The sequence below is a fragment of the Trichosurus vulpecula genome, chromosome 2 (assembly GCF_011100635.1).
Source record: "Trichosurus vulpecula isolate mTriVul1 chromosome 2, mTriVul1.pri, whole genome shotgun sequence".
Taxonomy (NCBI): Eukaryota; Metazoa; Chordata; class Mammalia; order Diprotodontia; family Phalangeridae; genus Trichosurus; species Trichosurus vulpecula.
The window spans coordinates 380,655,202-380,681,154 of NC_050574.1; the positions used below are offsets into that span (position 1 = coordinate 380,655,202).

Sequence of the window (25,953 nt, forward strand, 5' to 3'; positions counted from 1 at the left end):
AAATATGCAAGGAACTGAGTCTAATTTATAGGAATAAAAGCCATTCCCCAATTGAGAAATGGTCAAAGGATATGAACAGACACTTTTCAGAGAAAGAAATTAAAGATACCTATACTCACATGAAAAAATGCTCAAAATCAAAATCAAAACAACTCTAAAGTACTACATGTCTCCTGCCAGATTGGCCAACATGACAAAACAGAAAAATCATAAATGCTGTAGAGGATGTGGGAAAATTGGAACACTGTTACATTGTTGATGGAGTTGTGAACTAATACAGCCATTGTGGAGAGCACTTTGGAACTATGCCCAAAGGGCAATAAAAATGTGCATACCCTTTGACCCAGCAACACCACTTTTAGTGCTGTATCCCAAAGAGATCACACAAGGGGGAAATGGACATGTATGTACAAAAATATTTATAGCTGCTCTCTTTGTGGTGGCAAAGAAGTGGAAATCAAGGGGATACCCATCAATTGGGGAATGGCTAAACAAGTGGTGGTACATGAATGTAATGGAATACTATTGTGCTATAAGACATGGGGAAGATACGGACTTCATAAAAACCTGGAAAGACCTACATGATCTGATGCTGAGCAATAGGTATCTGTGATGACTAACTTTGGTAGACTTGGGTCTTCTCAGCAATACAAGGTTCAAAGACAGTTATAAAAGACTCATGATGGAAAGAGCTATCTGTACCCAGAGAAAGAACTATGGAGTCTGAATGCAGATTGAGGAAAACTGTTTCCTCTCTCTCTTTTTTTCTTCATTTTTGGCTTTGTTTCTTCTTTCCCATGGTTCACTCCATTGGTCATAATTCTTCTTTACAACTTGACTACTGTGTAAATAAGTTTAATGCAAAGGTATATGTAGAACATATATAGGATTCCATGACATCTTGGCAGGGAAGGGGGGAAGGGATAGTGGGGGAGAAAATTTGGAACTCAAAAACTTGTGGAACTGAGTGAGGTAAACCAAAAAAAAAATTGAAAAAAATAATTTTAGTTTGATTGTAGAATTAAGTTCCCTTATTTAGGAAAAGCTAGCCCTGACAGTTAAGCCAAATTAACATAGTCTCTTAAGTCTAGGTCACCTATAGATTTAGGAAATAGATTGATAAGACTACCATTTAGTAACAGATAATTTAGAGTAAGACATATATCTATGTAGGAATAAAATAATCATAAGATTATAAGACTCCTTCTAAAGGCTGTTTCCCTTTCTGGCAGCTGGAGGAAGGGGGGTTGTTTCCTAACTTATGGATTCTAAGTTCTCCTTTTTTCTTGAGCTAAAGATTAAGTATAAATTAAGTAATATAATCTTCTAAGGTTGAGTTTCCCTTTTTGAAGCTAGAGGATGGTGAGGGGGGGGGTAGGGGAGTGGGGAGGGTGACTGCTAACCTATCAACTATAAACCACGAGTTCCTCCTTTCCTGTCTTGGTTCAAACTATAGGCTCTTTTAAATAAACTTTTTGGTTGCAAAATGAAACATTAGCTGCAGGGCAAGGACTTCTGGGGTAATCTCACTTTGACAGCTAAATATTGCCAACAGAATGGATTTGGGTTAAGAAAGCCTGGGAGAAGTGAACTAGTCAGATGACCTGCCTTGTCCAATTGAATTATGTTCAAAACAAGTTTCTTAAGATTGCTGTAACTTTTTTATTACTCTTTTCTGTTATAAAAATAAGCTCTGTCATTAATCACTGAGGATTTTTGGCCTAGATTTATTTACAATTGTATACCTTGTCATTAAATCAATATGCTTGGAAGTTTTTTGCCTCAGTATTCTTCTATTTCAGATAAATAATTTTTAATGATTCCTTCCTTCCTTTCTTCTTTCCTTTTCTTCCTTCCCTTCCTTCCTAAACTACTTCGTATTCAACTTCTTTGTATTTAAATACACACATGAACACATATACACAGATATGTGTGCTTAGTAATACAAACACAAACTTAATGACAAGGTATATAATTGTCAGTAAATCTAGGTCAAAAATTGTGTTTGTAATGAAAATAAATACAAAGAGGTTGAATATAAGGTGGTGGGGTGGTGTGGGGTGGGGTGGGAAGGGAAGGGAAGGAATATACAGGGTGTTCAATATGATTTCCATCATTTGTGATGCAAAGGTTGATGTGCTTTGCAAGATTTATGTGCCCATACTTTAGGGACACCCTGTATATTGAAGGAGGAAATGGCAAACCACTCCAATATCTTTGCCAAGAAAAGCCCACAGATAGTATTGTTGTACTATAATCCACAGGGTCATAAAAAGAGTTGGAATAAGTCAACAACAACAACATATATTAAATACCCTTGTCTGTCCTCATTAGATTATAAGCTCCTTTGTGAGTGGGAATTGTTTCATTCATTACAGTTGCAAGCCAAACACCTGGGACAGTGCCCTGAAAATAGCAGGTGCTTTATAAATACTTGTTGATACTACTATAGAGAGCAGAAACAGTAGAAGTTATAAATATATCAGAGCCTTTCATGAGTATAAACTCAAGAGTAGGAATTGACTGAATTCTTTTCTGATTTTAGATAGAAAAATGCTACAGGAAGGTTGACATAATTTATATCACATTTTCCCCCTTGGGTTAGGGAACTCACTGGCTCTTTGAACAATTTCCCTTCTGTATCATTCACAACATTGAGTAGCTATGGACTACCAAACAGGGGAACAAAAGAACAAGCATGAATTTCACAAAATTAAAGTAAGATTTCTTTTTTGGATCAAAGAATACAAAACACTTTACCACAGATTTCTTGGATACAACCTTTAACTCCTCCCCAAAGTCAAGGTGATATAGTAGCAATACCACCGATTTGTTGTAGTAAGACCTGGTTTTGAATATCAGATTTGCCATCTATGTCACCTTGAAGAAGTGACTTGAACTCTTTAGGCCTCAGTTTTCCTATCTGAAAATGATGGAGTTGGACTAGATCTCTAATACTCTCTCCAGCCCTAAATTTATGATCTGATATTCCTACAGTAGGAGTCCCTAGAAAAATAAACACTAAATAAGATAGTTTTTAACTTAATATGAGACCCAGAGGAAAAAGACTCAGCCTGGAAATTTTGTACAATTTTAAGAATGGCTGTTGGTACCGTAAAAATATAAATATTTTACTTCTGTGAGGTAAGTTATGAGCATTTGGGAATAAAAGTCAGGGCAGTGTAAAGACTGAAATCTAGTGGTGGTTGAAAGTGCTCTAGGATTTGAATGAAGAACTCTCAGGTGTGACCAGTTTGTACATGAAATGACCAGGGTGGTCTGCCAGGGTTGTTTGCTTTAAAATCCCAGGACTTCTGCCTGCATCAGATTATTCCAATTTTCACAAGCACTTGAAAATTAGATTTCTCGTTAAGATCATGATGTGAAAGGTTTCCAAGGAGTGAGTTCTCCAACATATTCTCCAGCAAAGCTCTCAGTACCTGAACAAATAATGATCAAGAAATCCAAATAGAAACAACAGTAAACTCTTCCAGTCAGTTCAGGACTCCATACAAAAGTGACATTAGCCCAGAAGTTCTTAGAAAAGGGTCCGGCTTCCTAGAGCCAAGATAAAAGAGTAAACAGGAGATCACGTAGACTCTCCCATTTTCACCCCCAAACAACCATAAAATAGTGCCCCCAAATGAATTCTATAATGGCAGAACCAGCAAAAAAAGGAGTAAAGCAATCTTGTAGCCTAAGAAATTTGGAAAGTCAGCAGGAACAGTCTGTCTCACTTGGGCAAAAGGAGTGTGAAGTCCAGCACAGGAAGATTCCCTGCAAGCCAGCAGCAAGCCTTGCCTTAGCAAGCCACTGGGAGGCCCTGAACCCAAGTGTGGGGCCAGGAAAGCAGGCAAATGCCAACACCAGAACCTGCCACATGCCTCAGCACAGTGCAGGGCAAACAAGCAGAAACCAGTGCTGGGATGCCCCCCCACTATGTGCCTCAGCACATCACAGGTTAAACAGGCAGATGTTAGTGCCAGGACCCTTCACATGATTCAGCACAATTGAGCAAGTTGGCAGATGCCAGTGCCCCAGTGTGGCTCAGCACAGAGATGGTGAATAGGTAGACACAAGTGCTGGAACCTCTCACCCAGTCCTTCATGCCTTGGACCCCCATGCTTCAGCACAGCACCAGGTGAGCTGTTGGACTCCTGTAGTTTCCAGCAGTGCCAGCCACTCCCCACCAACCCCTCTGCCTCCTCAGCACAGCATCAGGCATGAGGATTCCTGTGGGCCTCAAGGAAGAACCACTACAGCACCAGGCAAACAGCCAGGGCCTGCAGCCTCCAGGCCAAGAAGCCTGAGACAACGTCCCTTCTACCTGAGGAGCATAGCTCAAATTTAAAAGTAAGGGAAAAGGCTGGGAAGGATAAACAAAAAAATAAAGAATCTGACCACAGAAAGTAATTATGGTAACAGGGAAGATCAAGACACAAACTCAGAAAAGGGTAACAACATCCTCAGAAGAGAGCAACATCTAGGTGCTGAGCCCCAAAGAAAAATATAAATTGGACTCAAGCCCCAAAAGAACAAATGGAAGAGCTCAAAAAAAGTTTAAAAATCAAATACGATAGAAGAAAAATTGAGAAAGGAAATGGGAGTATTGCAATGGAAACGTGAAAGAAAGTCAACAGCTTGTTAAAGGAAGCACAAAAAATGGAAAAAGAGATACAAAAATTTACCAAAGAAAACAAGTAGAATTGGGCGAATGGAAAAGAAGGTTAAAAAAGCTAACTGAAGGAAATACTCCTTAAAAATTGTAATTAGAGAAGTTGAAGCTAAGGACTCTATGAGATATGAAAAATCAATCAAGATCAAAAGAACAACAAAAAGAAGAAAATGTAAAATACATTGTTGGAAAAACAACACACATGGAAAATAGATCTGGGAGAGATAATTTAAGAATCATTGGACCACCTGAAAGCCAGGACAAAAGTAGAACTTGGACATCATATTTCAAGAACTTATCAAAGAAAACTCCCGTTATATCCTAGAACTAAAGGGTAAAATAGACATTGCAAGAATCCATTTATCACTTCTGGAAAGAGATCCTAAAATGAAAAGTCCAAGGAACATTATAGCCAAATTGCAGAACACCCAGGACAAGGAAAAAAATATTGAAAACAGCCAGAAAAAAAAAACAATCCAAATATCAGGGAGCCACAATCAGAACTACACAGGACTTAGCAGCTGCAGCATTAAAGGATTAAAGGTCATAGAACATGATATTCTAGAAGGCAAAGGAGTTAGGACTTCAACCAAGAATCACCTATGTGGCAAAATTAAGCACAATCCTTCAAGAGAAAAAATGCTTATTTGGTGAAACAGAAGGCTTTCAAGCCTTCCTGAGAATAAGTCCAGAACTGAACAGAACACTGATTTTCAACATCAAGACCCAAGAGAAACATAAAAAGGTAAAAGGACAAAGGACATCAGAGATTCAATAAGCCTAAACTGTTTACATCACTACATGCAAAGATTATGCTTGTCATTCTCAAGAACTGCATCATTGATGTCCATCAATTTGGGAACGGCTGAACAAGTGTGGTACATGATAGTGATGGAAAACTACTATGTTATAAGAAATCATGAGCTCAATGATTTTAGAAAAAACATGGAAAGACTTGCACAAAATAGTGAAGAACACAGTGACATTAGCCCAGAAGAGAACATTGTATACAGTTATAGCAATATTGTTTTAGGAACAACTTCAGCAAATAACTTATTTTGTTTATTATAAACACCCAAATTAACTATAAAGGACATACAAAGAAAGATGCTACCTGCATCCAGAGAAAGAACTGATAAATAGAATTAGGTATAGAATAATTATACAGGGTTTTCCTAAAGTATGGACACATAAGCAAAAATGTATATTTTCAAGAAATGAAATGAATGAATGTTCAACAACATTTTATTTAATTGAAATATTAACAAATAACATCTTCAATATGATTTCCATCATTTATGATGCAAAGGTTGATTCGCTTTGCAAGATTCATGTGAACTCAATACAATAACTATGTTGCCATCGATTTTAGCACATTCACTCTTTATGCATTCAACCAAGTGTGTTGCATCTGTGATTTTCGTTGAGTACACCTTCTCCTTTAGCATACCCCAGAAAAAGAAGTCAAAGGGGTTAAGGTCTGTTAATATTCCAAATACTTCAAAATATGCATTTTTGCCTATGTGTCCAGACTTTAGGGACACCCTGTACACACACCCACACCCACACCCCCCTTCCCACACACAGCCCTATTTGTGTCTAGTGGTAGCCACCTTTAGGGTGGGAAGGGAGGGAAGAAAAAGAAAGAAAAAAATTATAGGATAATTTTGTTGTATATTTGGAAGGAATCGCAAGCTTTGCACAACAGATTTCTCGTTGGTGGTTTAATGTGTTGTGGTTTGTATTCTCAGGAAAGAATGTTAGATCTGGGGCTGGCTCGCTTTACCCTTATTTTTCTCCTCTAGTGCTCATCTTGCGTGAATGGGGGCCTTCTCTCTGTTCCATTGAAAGGGATTTCCATATGCTCTGAGAAGAGCCCTTGAGAAAGGATGTCATATATCTGGAAATTTAATCACCTCATCCTCTGCATTTACACCAATGCTCCCCCACTTCAAATACAATGTAAAGAATGATGCTATTCTATTCCAGTTACTGGCTACATCAACTGTTTTAGGCCAGGACTGATCAGGCAAGTCTGATAGTTCTGTTTCAACTTTGTAATGAAATGGGATATTTGCATGTCATTAAGAGTTAACAAACTGTTTAAATTAATATATTCAATAAAAATTCAGCAAAAGTGAAACAATTCCTGCTGTTAAGGACCTTAAATTATAATAAGTGAGATACGTATATTTTATATATTTACTATTTAGTGAGATAGCTTGTATATATTTCTATGTCATATATACAAGTATATACAAAATAAATACAAAGTTGTTATGAGAGGGAGAGAACTATTACATTTAGTCTGAAACATCAGTCAGTTTGTGAGGCAGAACTGGAGTTCAGGATATAGAATATGCACAGGTAGATGTATATGCAAAGAGATGGCAACTAAACCCATGGGATCACAAAACAACACTGTAGAGAGAAAAGGGAAGATATACCTTGGCCTTTTACTATGTAACTTAGTACTTAAACTTGGGCACATTACTGCCAACTCTTCCTAATCACAGCGTTCTTGTAATGTGAATGTAAAGTACAATATAAATGTGAATTATTATTTATCATAAAGGTTGTTTTTAAACAAGATTTTAAAACTATTTTTATCACAATTTTTTTTTCTCACATGGAACTAAAAAGGGAAACCTAAAAAGGAATTTTAAATTATTATGGTGGCTCATGAAAATATTTGCAAAATGAAAAGAAAATCAAATTAAGGGATGAGAGAGGAATATATTGAGAGAGGGAGACAGGGAGAGATAGAATGGGGTGGATTATCTCGCATAAAGGTGGCAAGAGGAAGCAGTTCTATGGGAGGAGGGGAGAGGGCAGGTGAGGGGGGAATGAGTGAATCTTGCTCTTATCAGATATGGCCTGAGGAGGGAATACCATACATACTCAATTGGGTATCTTATCCCACAGGAAATAAGAGGGAAGATGATAAAAAAGGGGGGGATGATGGAGGGGAGGGCAGATGGGGGTGGAGGTAATCAAAAACAAACACTTTCGAAAGGGGAAAGGGTGAAGGGAGAAAATTCAATAAAGGGGGATAGGTTGGGAAGGAGCAAAATATAGTGAGTCTTTCACAACATGAGTACTGTGGAAGGGTTATACATAATGACACACATGTGGCCTATGTTGAATTGCTTGACTTCTTAGGGTGGGTGGTAAGTGAAGAGGGGAGAGAATTTGGAACTCAAAGTTTTAAAAACAGATCTTCAAAAACAAAAAAAAAAGTTTTTGCATGCAACTAGAAAATAAGATACACAGGCAATGGGGCATAGAAATTTATCTTGCCCTACAAGAAAGGAAGGGAAAAGGGGGTGGGAGGGGAGTGGGGTGACAGAAGGGAGGGGTGACTGGGGAACAGCGCAACCAGAATATACGCCATCTTGGAGTTGGGGGGAGGGTAGAAATGGGGAGAAAATTTGTAATTCAAACTCTTGTGAAAATCATGCTGAAAACTAAATATATTTAAAAAAATTAATTAAAAAAATAAAAAAAAGAAAATATTTGCAAAATGCTTTTGGTAATGTCTAAGGGGAGAACTTCAAAAGCAATCTCCACATGAAGAATTGAAGATGGATGGTTGTTCAGTCATTCAGTTGTGCCTGACTCTGTGGTCCCATGGACCATAGGATGCCAGGACCTTCTGTCTTCTACTATCTAAGTCTGTCCAAGGTCATATTCATTGTTTCCATGATGCTCTCTATCCATCTTGTCCTCTGCTGTCCTCTTTCTTTTTGCCTTCACTCTTTCCCAACATCAGGGTCTTTTCCAAAGAGTCCTGTCTTCTCATTATATGGCCAAAGTATATAAAATTCAGCTTCAGTGTTTGATCTTCCAGTGAGTAGCCTGAATTAATTTACGTATTAAGTGATTTGATTCCCTTGCTGTCCAAGAGACTCTCAAAAATCTTCTCTGGCATCACAATTCAAAGTGTTGATTCTATAGCCCTCAGCTTTCCTTATAGTCCAACTTTCACAGCTATACGTTACTACTGGGAAAAAGAACCCCATAATTTTGACTATATGTACCTTTGTTAGCAAAGTGTTTCCTCTGCTTTTTAGTATGCTCTCCAGATTTGCCATAGTTTTCATTCTAAAGAGCAAGTGTCTTTTAATTTCATGGTTGCAGGTGCCATCTGCAGTGATCTCTGAGCCCAAGAATATAAAATCTGACACTACTTCCATTTCTTCTCTGTCTATTTGCCAAGAAGTGTGGGACTAGTTGCCAAGATCTTAGGTTTTTTTGTTAAGCTTCAAGCCAGCTTTTATACTCTCCTCTTTCTGCTTTCCAGTCTTGGCTATGGTACACTACACAAATAGCATTCCTGATTAATTCCTTATTAAATTCTTTAAATATAAATTCCTTATTAAAATCTTTTATTGATGTCTTTTGTGTCATCATAGTCATTTCAATCTCTTTTTCTTCAAATTAAACCTCTTATGGTGAAGTCAACCAATTAAATAAAAACTGAAATAAAAATTAAATTTAAAAAGCCCTAAATTAGTTTTTCTTTTTACTAAAAGTTTAATTCTTTGTATTTTCATTTGTATTGTTATAAATGAAAATATCAAAAAAGACTTTAAACTATATTATTGTAGTATGATTTTCACTTACAGTGTTGTTTTATGATTCCTCACTTTGAGGAACCGCTATCAGTGTTCACTCCTTTACCCCTCACCAGGCTCTGCTCTTGACTCTCTGAATTTCTCCACCATGCCCTAGAAATATTCTAAACCTGGACAATCTCTCCATTCATGCAGCCTTCTCAACCTAATGGTTCTCTGGTCCCTTTGGCCTTTCAGCTAAGAAGGATTCCCCCTTGAGCTCTGCCCTGCCCCCCTATGCTGTGGGAGGGCATTTAATGGACCTGATCTCTGGGGCACCTGTGCTGCCCAAGACAGTCCAAAATGTAGCAAGTGGAGGGCTTCAGGAATCAGGGACATCTGTCTGTCCATCTGTCAGTCTGCACTTCATTCTCTATCAGCTTTATGTGAAGACCAGCACCTCCAGTTGCAACAATAAGGCAAGATTCATGATCTTGAAGATGATCATGAACGTGCCTGTATAGTTCAGGATTGCAAAGTATAAGAGATTCTTTAGGTAGAAGGCGGAGGAAGTATAACATTTATTTAGACATCAGGATTAAATCCCAAAACCAATGACTCCAACCTGACATAACAACGGTTGTATCCCAAACCCAGTAGGTCCACCTCAATATAACAACAAGGAAATTATAACACGGTATTACAGCAAAGAACCACCTCATCCTGTAACCTTCCCCCCTGTTGGGGCCTTCCCATAAACACTCACAAGTCCCAGCTGTCTGCTTTCCTGTGTTTTCTCACCCCTCAGTTTTCTGGTCTCCGCAGATCTCTGATTTCACTCTCCACTCTGCACTTTCTGTGCAGCTCTCTCTTGTCTCTCCACAGCTCTCTGAGTTCTGTAGCTTGCTAGTGTGCAGATTCTCAGTTCTGTCATCTCAGAGTTCTTACTTCTTCTCCTTGGGCTGAATTCTGACCTTAATGGCTACCTTCTGGGTATACACATTCTTCTTAGGGCCCAAGGGCCTCATGCCCAGTTAGTGAAAGGGTGTAGGCTGGGGCTTAGCACTTAGTAAGTAAAGGGTGTAGGCACTTAGTAAGTAAAGGGTGTAGGCCTGCCTCTAATCAAGCCTCTCTTAACTAGCAGCACCTGAGTCCTATTGAATGAGCAGGAAAGATCTTTAATCACCTATTGGCATCACACCAGTGCTGGGTGGGTGGTGGTTATAGAATGTGACCTGGGTTGCTTTTTGTGTGAGGGGGTCAATGTTGAACAGTTTTGTTCAGTCCATTATGTTTTAAAATTATTAATTATTTCAAAGCTTAATTTTTATCTGTGAATATTTTTCCTCTTTGGCTCCAGTAAAAGTACATATATATGTGCGTATATATATATATATATATATGTATGTATATACACACACATACATGTATGTACATATATGTGTATATACATATATATGTATATGTGTGTATGTGTATATATATACATATTTACATTTATAGACACATATATACATACATACACATATATTTTATATATATATATGTATGTGTGTGTGTACTGCAGTTTCAAAAAAGAGGTCCCTTTGCCCTTGCAGCTCTTTCCTCCAACTGGTGAATATCATGACCCCAGAAGCCTTTCTATCTCGCTGAATAAAGAAACCTTCAGGAAGCTCAAAAAACTTTGACAGGGAAGTTGAGTTATCTTGTCACAATAAGATCAGAAGAAATGGCCCAAAGCCCCCTTTCCTTCTGGAGGGCTTGAATATCAACTAGCTGCCAATTTTCCAGGAATCTCCCCCTCCCCCCCAATAGCATAAATTAGTACCAGTCTCCAGTTCCAGGCTCCTTGCTCACTACCCCTAATGCCTCTCCTCCTGCTGTACCTCCTAATAACCCTATTTAAAAGCCCACCAGACTTTACTGTATTGGAAAAGGGATAACTCATTCCTTCTTGGGCCCAAGCAATGTACCTGACACTACCTAGGACTTCAGTAGACTGCCTTTTCCTTTTATGATTATCTCCCAACAGTAAAGCTGGCTTGCTTTACTGTCTGTGGTGAGCTCCATATTTCTTTGAACTGGAAATCAAGAATGGTTGAGCTATTTTGTCCTTCCAGTAACAAAATGTTAGTGTTCCCAACTTCCCAAAGCTCTTCTGGTAGTGACTTTTCTCATAATCTGTGCCAATTTGTATGGCAGCTAGGTGGCACAGCAAATAGAGTGCTGAGCCTATTATCAGGCTGGCCTCAGACAATTAGGTGTGGGTGTGTGTACAGGGTGACCCTGGGCAAGTTAGTTAACCCTGTTTGCCTCAATTTCCTCAATTGTAAAATGAACTGGAGAAGGAAATGGCAAACAACTTTAGTATCTTTGCCAAGAAAATCCCAAATGGGGTGACAAAGAGTTGGATACAACTGAAAAATGACTGGATAACCAAAACAGAGCAAGTTTCAAATGGCCATTTATAGTTTGCATTTTTTTTCAAATTAGTCATATTATTTGACCATCATTAATGGAAATCAATGAATACCGTCTATTTCCAATCAATTATGATAGGTATTAAACAGATCATTGAGTTGCTATTTATTTGAGTATTTTCTCATCCTAGAACAATCTGGGGTGGGAGGGTGGAATAGCTATAGTGAGATTGGTTAAAATGGCAGAGTACTTGTTCTTCATAGACTTCTCCAGCCTAACAGACTCATAAAGAAGTATGTGCCAAATCTATTAAACCTGAATTCACAAAATAAGATAGAAATTGTGCACAAAGTGAAAGTCTCATGAAATAACATTGGAGATTCATTTTTAAAATTGGAAAAGAACCATATTGCATATCTTTCACACCTATGGCTAGGAGGGAAAACTCTTATCCAAACAAAAGATCAATATGATTATAAAAGATAAAAATATAATTTAAATTTTGCAAAATTGAAAAGCTCTTCGATTAAAAAAACCCTAAAGCATCACTGATAAGAGAAGTGATCAACTAGAAAAACATATTTTTGCATATAATATCTCTGATAAGAGACTAATATCCAAGTCATATAGGTAATTAACAGATATATAAGGCCAAAAGTTATTCCTCAGTATATAAGTGGCCATACAATATGAAATGTTTTCAAAAGAATAGCAAACAATTTACAATTTTTATGCAAGACTACTCTAAATCATGAATAAAAATATACAAAGCAAAATGCCCACTAAATTGGCAAAGATGAGAAAAATGGTAATAATGTTGGAAAAGATGTGGAGAGATACACTAATACACTTGGGAAGGGTGGAGGGTGGGATTGAATTTATCTAATCATTCTGGGATGAAGGAAGGAAGGAAGGAAGACCTCATATACACCAAAATATTTATAGTAGCACTTTACATAGTAGCAAAGATCTGTAATCAAAATAAGTGCCCATCAATTGGGGAATGCCCAAACAAATCATGATTTATAAATTAATGGAATATTGTTGTACTAGAGGAAATAATGAATATATTGACTGCAGATAATCATAGGAAAACTTGTATGGACTATTGCAAATGTAAATGGAAAGAACAGCAATGAAATAAATGAAGACTGAAAGTTGTGAAATTATAATGACCAAGATTGGACACAAAAAGAGAGATGAGAATGCATTTATATTTTGTCTTTGTAGAAGTCGGAGGGGAGGGGAGGGGATATAGGTATGGAATATTACACACGATTTCAGGCTTAATTGATATGTTTAGTTTTTGCTGAATTGTCCCATTTTAGTCTTTATCATGATGGATGTTTCTGTTGGAGTGGAATAGGGAAAGGATAAATTGGAAAATTTAAAGTATATAAAACCTTAGAACCTACTATGATGATTCTCTCTAAAGGCTACTAAAAAGAATATGACAGATTTGGAACGCAAAAATGCAAATTAAATTAAATTTGGACAAAATGAAGCAACAGATGCCAGCATTAAACACACATTTAATTTAAACACATTAAACACACTCATCTGGATTTTATACAAGTAAAACAGATTAGTAATGAAGATAGGATATTTAGAGGCAACTAGAAGAGTATTATAGTTTCCCCCAAGAAAGAGAAATTCTAAAAACTCTAGAAATCATTATGCAGACAGCAATATAAGTAACTGGCCCAGAATATTTAAATATAAAGTATTGATTAATCAAATTATCAGATCATCCCCAAAGCAAAATCTTGCATATAAAACTCCAATGTGTGCTTTCACAATTCCAAAAATACTGAGCCTTCTTAGGACTTGGGAGAAAAGACTTTACCTATGATGGGATTCCAATTCAAATAACCTATGCTTGATTTGTGAAAGGTTTTGAATCACTGATGACCTTCAATTTGATTCTGGAAGTTTTAGGGATCCTCTGGAGTTGGAGCTTCACACTGAGCTAGTTCAAGCAATGCATGCATCAACCTCATCTCTGTGTGGGCATCCCTCAAAAGTATACTGCCAAGGCAACCAACAACATCACTGAAAACATCATGCTAAAACATATGGTAGCAAGCACACAACCTGCTTCACTCCATTAGTGACTTGTGAAAGTGCGAGAGCATTGTCCTCCATTTAGAACCTGTGCAAGCATGCCATCATGAAACTGGTGTATGATACTGATGAACTTCTCTGGGAAACCAGATTTTGCCATGATCTTCCACAAGTCCTTAAGACTGACAGTACCAAAGATTTTGGTCAGATTGAGTAACATTGTATATAGACCTCTGTTCTGCTTCTTCCATTTCTCCTAGAGTTGTCAGGTGGCATATCAACTATTCCCCTGGCCTTTCTGAAGCCACACTAACTCTCAGGTAGATGACCATCATCCTCGTGAAGGATCAACCTATTTAGGAGAACTCTGGCAAGGATCTTACTGGCAATGACTAAGAAAGAGACTTCCACTGTAATTGTCACAAGACAGTTTATTTCTTTTTCCTTTATAGAGATAAACAGTGGAGGCATCCTTGAACTCCTCAAGAATAACCTCCTCCTGCCATATAACCTGGGAGATTTCAGTCGGTTTTTGTATGAGCAGTGGCCCTCCTGCCTTGTAAATTTATGCTGGAAAAGAATAAGCACCAGGTACTTTGCCACACAAGCGGAAGCTAATGCCATTCAAAACCTCTCCTTCAGTTGGAAATCTGGCTAGAGTGGGATTGACTTCAATCTGAAGAATATAGCTAATGGCTTCAGCTTTGGTTGATGACAGTTTCTTGAGAACACTACGGAAGTGTTGAGCCCATCTCCCCAGGATCAAATCCTTATCACTAATCAATGTAGATCCATCAGGGCTGAGAAGTTGAGATGCACCACAGGTCTTTGGCCCTTGAATAACCTTCAGGGAATCATAAAAATTCTTTGGATTATTACTATCAGTATAGAACTGAATTTCATCTGCCTTCTTACTAAGGCAAGAATCCTGAATACCTCTTAGCTTTGCTTGCACTTTGCTTTTGATGAAGTTAAATAGTGTCTTCTTAGAGAAACTGAACTATCCTGCTGGTAAAACCGGTGGAGATTTTGTTTGTTTGTTTAGCATCTTCTGAATTTCACCATTATTTTCATCAAACCAATCTTGATGTTTGCAAGTGTTCTGGCCCAGATGAGTAAATGCAGTGCTGTATACCAAATCTCTGAAAGCTGCTTATTCCTTTCTGTTCAATGTTGCTGTGTGTTGGCTCAGCTTTTTCTCAGTTAGTAGCAAACCCTTCACACACGGAGAAGTGCTTTAACCTGTTGAAATTAAGTCTTTCTGTAGTCATCTTGCATTGGATCTACCCTTTTTGTTGAATGCAAATATTTAGCTTGGAAAAGGTAAGTCTATGATCAGTACAGCATTTTGTGGCACACATTTCCTTTGTCACTATTATATCCTGTCTGTCTCTTCTCCTTACAATGACATAGTCTATTAAATGCCAATGTTTGCTGTAAGAGTGCATCCACAAAGTTTTATTGTGTTTAGGTAAATGGAAGACGGTGTTGGTGATGAGGTCATCAAAGGCACAAGTCTTCAGAAGTGACCACCGCTGTTGCCATTTCTGACTCCATTCCTCCTAAGAGCTCCCTGTTATATCTGATAGTCTGTGCCTACTCTGACATTAAAGTCACCTAGAATTACAAGTTTGTCCTCTTTCGGCACATTGATAATGGGGGTCTCCAGGCCTTCATAAAATTTTTCTTTGATCTCATCAGGGTTCATCATGGTGGGAGCATATGCAGAGATGATTTTCTGCCAGTGGCAATTGCATTGTCATGAACCTGTTGTTCACTCCTTTTGGGAAGCATACAATGCTTGTTGACTACATTAGATTAGATTGTGAAACCTATGCCAGCTTCATCGTGCTCTTCATTGCAGCAACCAGTCCAGAAAAAGTATGTATCCAGCTTCAACTTTGGTAAGCTGGCCTTCATTTAGCAGCTTTGTTTTACTCGGGGCTGCTATTTAGATGTGATACCTGCTGAGTTCTTTCAAAACAAGAGCTGTTTGTCTTCAGGTCTACTACATTTCATGTTTTCCATAAACTGCATACATTCCATGTACCAACAGTGAGTGGGATCATCGCAAAAGATTTTGTACATTCAGAGTACAAAAGTACTTTACCCAGAGTAGAATCCCCATCTACTACAATAAGCAGCCCCGGTTAGGGTAGGTGAAACAGATAATTGTTAGGGTGCCTTTTCTAGCCCCTTCCTCATGCCAGGAGGTAAGCAGTATGGTCCTTTAAAAAGGCTGCTTAGATAGCCATGGGGCTGCTGAATCCCACTGCTGCTCAGTCCAGTGAGAAGACCACCCTGTAGCCTGGGTTACCTGTGTGCAAGGTTGTAATTATAGCTCTCAATGCATCTGCCCACACTTGATGCTTTGTCATTTGCCATCACCACAGAACTTTGAAGCAGGCAAAAAAAGTAAAATTATGTTTTTGACTCACATATAAATCGGATATAAGTGAGGCAGAGTTGTGAGAAGTCTTTGGCCTCATTTTGTCTTCCAGAGTCATTAAAGTTCAGTGGCAAGACAAAAGTCAAGACAACTGGCAATGGTCTGGGATACAGTGGATGACTTTGGAATCTGCAATGTCTGCTCAAGCTAAGAGCACTCCACAGTGCCTGATTATATTGCCTTCATGGCATCTTGGAACAAATTGTTAATATCTGCCTATTTCACCAAAGAAGTTTTCACAAGCTTGGGGGAGACTTCCCCCTATCTCACTGATGGCACTGAAGACCCTAGGTTACCCTCAACCTGTATTAGCTGGTTTGCTGAAACAGTTTACTGAGATGTAGCCACTGCATATGCTAGGACCCACAGGTGAGAATTGGATCACAGTTAGATACCAAATGTGAAAACAGCCCTAAAAAGGGCTCAGCAGCCCTCATAATAGAGATCTAGTCTTCCCTGAACAAATAGAACAGAAAGAAAAATCAGGAAATAAATGATTTACAAGAACCAACAACACTTGAAATATAAATATTTGCACCATGTTAAAATAAGGAGCTAGAACAAAATTTGATTGATTGATACAATAAAAAAATAATAAATTCCTGAGGTCTGCTAATGAAGAATGCTTTACAATACCTAACAGAGAGGTGATGGACTTAAGGTGCAAAATGAAAAAAAAATAAATTTTGGGACATGACCAAATTAAGAATTGTTTAACTTAATTATCTGTATGTGATTTTTAAAGGTTTTTTAAATATATTTTTAGTAATGGGGTTTTTCTGTGGGGAGAGAAAATTAATGCATGTTAATGGACAAGAAAGTAAAATAAACATTGTATTACAAAGAAAAAAAAACAAATAATCTATGCTTATCCCTTAGCCATGAGAAGTCAAAGAAAATAATGAATAGGATATTTGAAAAAAGTCAGTGGGCTCAAGATGAAACACAAAATAACATATCCCACAAAGCTAAGTCTTATCAATGAGAAGAAAATGGAATTTTATAAAAAGAAAAATCCTTCCAAAAAAAATCACAGAATAGAGCAGAACATTTGACATTTTAAAAGTCCCAACAGAAACAGAAGAAAGCACAGTCAGGAAAAGACCAAACAAGAAAGGCAATTCTCTCATGCTTTGCTATTGTTTACAGGTAAAGGAATTGGATTGAATGGTAAAATAACAAAGAGGGGTAATCAAGCAACAACAAAAAGATTACCTATAATCCCCTAAACAGGAAAAGAAAAGGAAAAGAGAACTATAGACCAATGTCATTATTGAAAATAATTTTTTAACAAATTAAGTAAAACCTATCAGACTACAATATTTTTAACAAAAAAAAAATCATTATGGCCAAGTTGGATTTACACCAGGGACATAAGAAATGGTTCAATGTTAGGAACATAATCAACATAATTAATCACAGTAAGGACACAAACATATAAAACTATATTTTTACTTCATAATATGCAAAAAAGTCTTTGAGAAAGCTATTAACAGATACATGAAAAATGTTATAAGTCACTAATAGAGAAATGCAAATTAATACAACTTTGAGGTACCACTTCACCCTATCAAATTGGCTAAGATTACAAAATTGGAAAATGAGAGATTTAGGACAATTTGGCACACTAATGCACTGTTGGTGGAGCTGTGAACTGGTCCAACTATTCTGGAAAGCAATTTAGAACTATGCAGAAAACGTTAATAAACTGCATATACTCTTGACCCAGAGATATCAGTACTAGATTCATATCCCAAATAAATAAAAGAAAAAGGGAAAGGACCCATATGTACAAAAATATTTATAGTAGCTGAGAAGTAGCTGGAAACTGAGAGAATAACCAATAATTGGGGACAGGCTGAAAAAGTTATGGTATATGAATGTGATACAATACTATTGTGCTGTAAGAAATAATGAAAGGAATTGTTTCAGAAAAACTTGGGAAGACTAATATGAACTGATTGAAAGTGAAATGAGTAGAACCAGGAGAATAAATTATATGGCAACAGCAATATTGTAATGATAATTAACTTGGAAAGACTTAGGAATTCTGATCAATACAATGAACAACCATAATACCAAAGGACTCATGATGCAACATTTTATCCATTTCCAACTACAAAACTGCAGATTGAAGCATATTTTCATCTTTATTTTTCTTCTTCCCTTCCTTCTTTCTTCCTTCCTTTTAATATGGCCAATGTGGAAATATGTATGTGTGTGTATGTGTGTGTGTGTGTGTGTGTGAGTGTGTGTACATATATATACATATATAAAATATATTTGTAATGGGTTTTATTTTTCTTTCCATCCCAATGAGTAGGGGAATGGGAAGGAAAAGGGATAAAATTTTGATCTGAAAGTAAAATTGAATTAAAAAACAAAAAAGCCTCTTACAAAGTACAAAACTCATTTTGCTAAAAAAAAAATTCTATTAAGTATAATCAAAGGAGTATTTTAAAAAAAATCATTATAAATCTTTCTACAACCAAATTCGAGAATAATAGTAATAAAGAAACACTACAAGCTTTTCAGAATGGCCCCTCTTTCTGTGACCATTTAATATTAGTCCAGCAATGCTAGCAACAGCAATAACAAGACAAAGAAATTAAAGGTTTAATCAGAGGCAAAGTGGAGATAAAATTATCCTTATCTGCAGGTGACATGGTTGTTTACTTAGAAAATCCTGTAGAATGAGCAAAGAAATGAATTGAGGCAATTAATAGCTTTAGAAAAATTGCAGACTGCAAAATAAAACCATAAAAATTAACAGCAGTTCAAGATCACAACAATGAATCCTAAGAGGTAACAATAGAAAGGGAAATCTTATTCAAAATAGCTACAACAAGGATCAAGCTACCAAAATACACAAAATAATTCTTTAGATTCAATAACAAAAGGTTCCTTAAGGAAAACAAACAAATGAATAATTGGAAAAATGTTCAGTACTCATGGCTGGATGATGCCTATATGATAAAAATGGGAAGACTAACACAGTTTACTGTTTAATAATAGGGCAAACAAACTACCAAAGGAATACCATACAGAATTTGATCTTTGTTTCAAGGGAAGTCTCATGGATGGGAGAACTGAGGTAGGATCTATTCAGAAATGACTGATATAAAAACAAATGGCATCAATAAAAGATTTTTAAAAAGAGAAAAAATTACTAAATGAATGTGCCTTGAAATCATCTTAGCTCAATTAAATTCAGCGGGTATTTATTGGGTAAATACAACATTATTGTAGGGCAGGATGGAAAAGGGAGGTGAATGAATAACCATGGAGGTCAAGGAAGGCTCCAACTTGGAAAGAAATGAGATTCTAAGGGTTGGAGGTGAGCATGAAATGCATTTTTAGGCACTGGTTGAGAATGGAGAAAGGAGACTAAATACACAGCTTGTTTCATCGTATATAGGCCACTTTGGCTGGAAGGTAGATTAGTTTGAAACAAGTATGATAATTTAAGCTGGATCTAGATCAGGAAAGGCTTTAAATGCCAAATAGGGGAATTTGTATTTTTGTTTAAATCAGGATGGAATCCCCTGAATATTCTTGTTGTTTCTCAGTTAATAATTGGCTTCTTGGAGGTAAATTTTGTTTCTGATGCATGAACCAATATCTGGTGCCAGACACCTAGTGTAATCCACGGCACGGACCTAACATAGCACACAGAAACAGAAATTCTAGAACCTCAAAAAAAGTATGGTGTTATTTATGTAGGACTTCAGACACAACACCTGACATTTTAAAAACCAGAGACTCAGATATAGAGTTTAGTACATGACACATATAAGCTATCTTCTGGTTGTACCCACTATGATCAAATATAGGCACAGATATGGTGACATACATGAAGTTCAGTCTAGTCCCTGGAAACTCAGATCCTGGACCCAAATTTCCCACTATCTTATATCCTTAGTATCCCAGTGTTTGGAGTATAAATACCTGTTACAATTTTATATTCCACCATCATAGGACCCTGGAAGATGGATATTGCAGTCAAATCATACTTTACCATTGCTACAGCTTTCAAATTCACAGGTTCTAGTCACTCAATCCCTGTGATTTAGTCACAGTCTCTCAAGGACGAAAAAAGTCCCTTTGCAACTTGTCTCTGTACTCTCGCCCCCATCCAGAGAAACTCTATGCCTCTCCAGTCCCTTTCCTCCTCTCCTTTCCTTTTCTATTGTCTATTGTTTTTGTTTATATGGCTCCCTTTCCTTTTTCTTTCATCTCTTTGGGGATATGGACATAATTATGTCATGACTGGGTCAAAGGGTATGTATAATTGAATAATTTTTGGAGAATATTTCCAAATTGCTTTCCAAAATGTTAAAATCAGTACTTGGTTCCAGCAAAAGTTGTGTGGAAATCCTTAATTATCTATCCTAATTCCTTCAATTACTATTATAAAGGTCCTATCCTCAAGCTGGCAAAGCTGCCTCTATCATCTTTTCTTTCAACAGAAATCATCACTTCCATTTTTTACTAAGAAAATTGAAGTCACATATAGTATCATAGATCTAAAGCTAGAAGGGACTATAGAGACCATTTAGCCTAACTCCCTAATTTTACAGATGAGCACAATAAAACCTAGGGAGGATAAGTGTTTTCCCCAAGATGGCACAAGCAATTAAATTCCACAGGTAGTATTTTGAACTTAGTAAATCTGTCTTCAGAGGCAGTGCTTTTTCTGCGGTACCACATTGTCTCCTTCAGGGAGCTCCTTCATTCCTTTGGTCCATAACTCAAAGTCTATTACATATTCACCTATCCTATGTTCCTTACAAAGCGCCACTTTTTCACTCTATTAAAAAGATTCATAATTTCACAAGCAAAATAAGAGGAAGTTAGTGATTTTAAAGCCATTTCTGTCAAATTTCATGTTCAAATGGATAGGTTTTATGTCATTAATATTTCTATCTACTAGCACTCAAAATCCAAGCTGATAATTCATTTTTCTTGAATACTTATATCATTACAGGTAACCAGAAAATAACCAATCTTGACTTTATGAATTCCACAAGATAAAAAATTAGGTGATGGTTTCTTAGGTGAGAATAGCAGTATTATTATTATTATTTACCAATATCTGAAAGTGGACCCTGAACACTATAATCAAGTCAACAAAAGAAAGACAAAACCTCAGGCATTAGATTATCTTCTAAAGGCTAGGATAGGCCTACAAAACAGATTTTGCTGGATCGACCTTTTCATATTATATATTTTAAACTAGTATATAAGTATGCATAAGTATAAGATAATCTTGTTCACTCTATGTCTATAATATGTCTCAAAAGACTTCTTCTTCATATTCCTACTGCTTCTGTCTTAGTCAGGGATGAATTAGTTCCAGTATTCCTTCAGTCAAATTCATTTATCATACTTCTGCCAGACAAATCTTTCCTGTGAATATTTCTTAATATGTCACTCTTGTGCACACTTTTAAAACGTTTTATACAAACATGATTTTATGAACATCTCTTACTATGTCACTCTCATATGCAATTTTTTTTATTAGTTTACAAGTATATCTGCCAGCTAAATACAACCTCTGCAGACTGACTTTAAAGGACCTACACTATCTGATCACACTCTATCCTTAATTGTTATTGCATATTACTCTCTTTTGAGTGTTCACTGTTTCAGCCACTCTGGAATTTTCATTATTTTATTAATACATCTCTTTTCATTGCCATTTGTAACTTTATCTGTAATATTCCTTACACATGAAATGCCTTTCTCCTTACCATCTCTACCTGCCCAAATTCTACCAGTTCTCTAAAATGTAGTTTGAATGCTATCTCCTGGATGAAAATTCTGATTCCTTTCTTTTCAAGTCTCTCATTTTCTTTTGCTTGTAGTCCCCTTATTTATCATACATGACTTTTTATTATAGTGTAGATTCCTTATGTACCAAATCAGATTGGTTGACTCTAATCTGGCAGATACTGTTGACTTCTGATTATAATCTGAACACACCTTCCTATCTTATACAATACACATTTGAATTTGTTCCTCTTTAGTTTCCCCTTAGACTTGTTCATAAATTACATGAATCACAAACCTTCTACTCCATGGCAGATATTGTTCTAGAGTTTCCATGGTTGAAAAATTCAGAACCTAGTGGCCAACTTCCTGGTGATTTTTTTCCCAACTGCCTAGGTTAGCCGTTAGATGAAATCAATATCGACAGGAACCATCTCTTATTTAAAGGTTTTCAGCTTAGTACTACATGCCAGAGCTTGTGCTTTACCAGCTTAAATCTTGAATAGCAAAGCTACTGAAGTAGTAATTCTAATTAATTACTTTCATAACTTAAAATTGATAATTTTATGCTAAGTTCAGAAACATAGTCAGGAAAACTTGGTAAATCATTGTTCTACACTAACTAGATGTGTGACATTGGAGGTGTCTTTGTATTGTAAAGTGTTGTAAGGTGACTTGTTTTGGAATCAAAGCCCCTGTGTTCAACTCCCAGCCTTGTTACTTTCTACCTATGTAACATTGAGCATGTTACTTAATCTCTCAAAGTCTCAATTTCCTCATCTACAAAAAAGGGAGCTGGTTAGATGGTCTTTAAAATCCCTTACTGGGGGTGGGGGTGGAGGTAGGAACAAGATCTAAATCTATGAATCCAGGATGAACACATAATTCCCTCAGAAGTTAGTGAATCCCAGCGTCTACAAATCCAAGTGTAGATGTCTGTACTGTCACTGAGTCAGTTTCTTACAAAGCCCATTTTTCAGAAACAATAATAACACATTTTTAAAGGACCTGATCAACAATAAAATAAGCCATTCTTTGGTGGCTGTATTTTATTAAATAAAAAAGATACTCAAAGACATTTAATCAAGCCAAACTACCTTTATGAAAAATAACCTCTGTGTAGATGCGGCTTTATTTAAAATCCGAAGAAAATTGCAAAGAACACTGTCATTTTGTTAGCTTCGGTCTTTGAAATTATCTTCTTTTAATAGTGAGAATTTTTATGTGTTATCCCATTGTCAATGTTTAGAAACTTTTATGAATTTCTTACATATTCAGTCATCTCTGTATATGAGCAGAAGTAAAGCTTTGGTTTATATAACTTTCAATATTTTTATTACCTTTCACAGTCACATGCACACTCTGGCTTGTGGAGAGTTGAGGTTGAACCAGCACATTGCAAGTATATTCACCCTCATCAACTTCTTTTTGTACATCTGAGAGTTTCAAAGTCCCATTGTTCTCAAAAGCCACTTGACGGTGGTTAAAAGGAAGCAAGTTGGAATTCTTATACCATTTGATGGAATAGTATGGATAGCCAATCACACGGCAGTGAATGTATGTATCCCATCCTGCAATTGCAGTGATGTTTTTCATTGGCCGAATACTTGCAGGCCCTAGAGAAACATAAAGAAACTCTTCAAAATAATTTAAGGGTACACATAATGAGGAAAAACAGATATTCTTTCTTTGGCTTGTAAAGATAAATAAACTTAGTCTCTAGACTTTACTATAATAATCTTTAACCTTAGTTTTCTGCATGCTCCGTTAGGGAGATAGTTGTGAATCTCAGCTCTAACATTTAAAAATTAATTATAGCAACATTAAGTATCTTGTTCCCAACTGTTTATTTTTAAATGCCAGAATTTTTAAAATTATAAATGAAAGGAAAATTAATTTAACCAAAAAAGCTAAACAGTGCTATACTGAGCAACACATTATATATGAAAATCAGTATAATTTATCAATTACTTAACACTTTATATAAAGTATTGTGTAGATGTATATTATGCCATGTAGGGCTATAGATGCAAGTTAAGATGCCATGTACATGAAGAATCACTATGAAAGTGGGAAACTAAAGATGAGGAAGAAAATAATAAACATGGAGAGCAGAAATTTAAAAGTCACAAAGAAAAGATTAAAAGGGCAGGATTAAGGGGTAAAGACATGAAAATCTGACAAATGAAGTAAAAATGTCATTTCTAAAATGAACATATTCAATGCAATCCCAGAGTAGAAAGAAAAGGAGAAGAGATGAGAAGAGCAAAAGTCAGTTCGATTTCATATCCCCAGACTTAGTTTATTGAATACAGAAGTCTTTTTCCTCATTATAAGGAGTATGTGTGTGCACGTGCGTGTGTGTGTCCATGTGCGGGTGTGCACATGCATGTGCAGGTGTATGTGTGCGTGTGTGTGTGAGTGAGTGTGTGTGTGTGTGTGTATGTGTGTGTTTTGAGGAGCTGATTTGACAAGCACCTCTTACGTTTATTCGAGCCTGGTATAGGACGACTCCTGCAGAGTTGTTGGCAGTGCAGCGATAGACTCCACCATCCCGAACCTGAGTGTTAGAAATATTCAGGTAGCTGACCACATTGCCCTCAGAAGTGATAATCTGGCTGACACGATGACTGCCACCCTTAAGTATTGGGTCATCATCTAGAGTCCATGTAATTGTGGGCAGTGGGGTCCCTTTCACATTGCACATAAGGGAGACAGGTTCTCCTGGACTCACCACTTTCTCACTAAAAGCAGAAATAATTTTGGGAGTTCCATCTGTAGGGAGAAAAAGAATTATGGAAGGAAGGAGCAACATTTAAAATTTTAAAGACATTTGTGTATTCATTAGAGGATAGTGTCAGAGCAATCAAATTATGTTAATATGTTATAAGAAGTTCCATTGTTTACTATATCTTCTATTTTCATATGGTAGGCTGAGTTCCATCAACATTCATGGTGTATAAAATATAATACATAGTAGTAGTACATGTCATCTTAATGGCTAATTATTGTATCTTGCTAATAGGTTACCCATGGCAACTGCTTTTTCAAAAAAATTGATATAATTCGTAATAATGAAGATTGAATAATTATAAATCATTTGTCAACTGCATCTTACATAGTCAGAACTTCGCAGAAAATCGGCTACCACAGACTTCATCAGATGAAGCTTAGAAGTAAACAGTAGCTTCTCCGTCATGTGAACACTAATTTTGTAATTATATTTGCACAAATGGGATGTGAAAAGTCCCAATAAACTTATTCTATTACATTATGGACTTAACAGATCTTGGGTTAGATCCCAAAATTTAAAGTTTGGGGGAACATTTTGAGTTTGTTAATTATCTTCGTTAAAGTGAATAGATATCATACCTACTACTTCTACCAAATGCTTCTTTCTGCCTTGATGCATAATTCTATTCATATTCCCAACTTCAGCAGAAAATAGAGTAAATATATTGCCTGGGTTAGGTGAAAAGAAGACTTAGAACTTAATATAATATTAATAATAATATAATAATTAATGCTATTATAGAATACATTTTACTTGAGTTTCTTTTTTGCATTATCAGATCATCAGAATGTATTTTAGCATAGTCTGAAAAGCTGGTAAACTGACCTTCAAGCATCACTTGAACGTAGTCTTGAGCAGACATTTTGTCCTTTCGAACAAAGCACTGGTATGCACCACCATCGCTTTTAACCATGTGATCCATTATAAGCTTTTCATGATTGATCCCTGTAATCCGTACATTCTTCCCAGGTTTGAGGATTTCCCCATTCCGGTACCAGGAGAGTTCCTGATCATCAGTTCCAGTAACACTACATGATAACGAAACCTGGCTACCCACACTGCTCTTAACTTTCCTTGGGCTTATTGTGGCTTTTAGTGGCTCTAAAGATTTCAAAAAAAGGAAAACAAGGGGAGAGAAGAAGCATTCAACTAAACATTATTTCAACAGATGTTTCAGTAATCATATCCATACTCCATTAAGAAGAACATCAAAAACTTTGGC

At 36.6% G+C, this 25,953-nt stretch overlaps 1 protein-coding gene across 1 annotated transcript in view; it reads right to left on the reverse strand.

Moving 5' to 3' along the window:
* Window positions 1–25,953, reverse strand: part of DSCAM (DS cell adhesion molecule) — a 776,379-nt gene that overhangs the window by 472,471 nt on the left and 277,955 nt on the right. The window contains exons 6-8 of the mRNA XM_036744150.1: window positions 25,557–25,832; window positions 24,416–24,712; window positions 23,278–23,553 (exon numbers count right to left, since the gene is read on the reverse strand). Of these exons, the coding sequence (XP_036600045.1) occupies window positions 23,278–23,553; window positions 24,416–24,712; window positions 25,557–25,832 (849 nt within the window). The remainder of the gene's footprint in view (window positions 1–23,277; window positions 23,554–24,415; window positions 24,713–25,556; window positions 25,833–25,953) is intronic.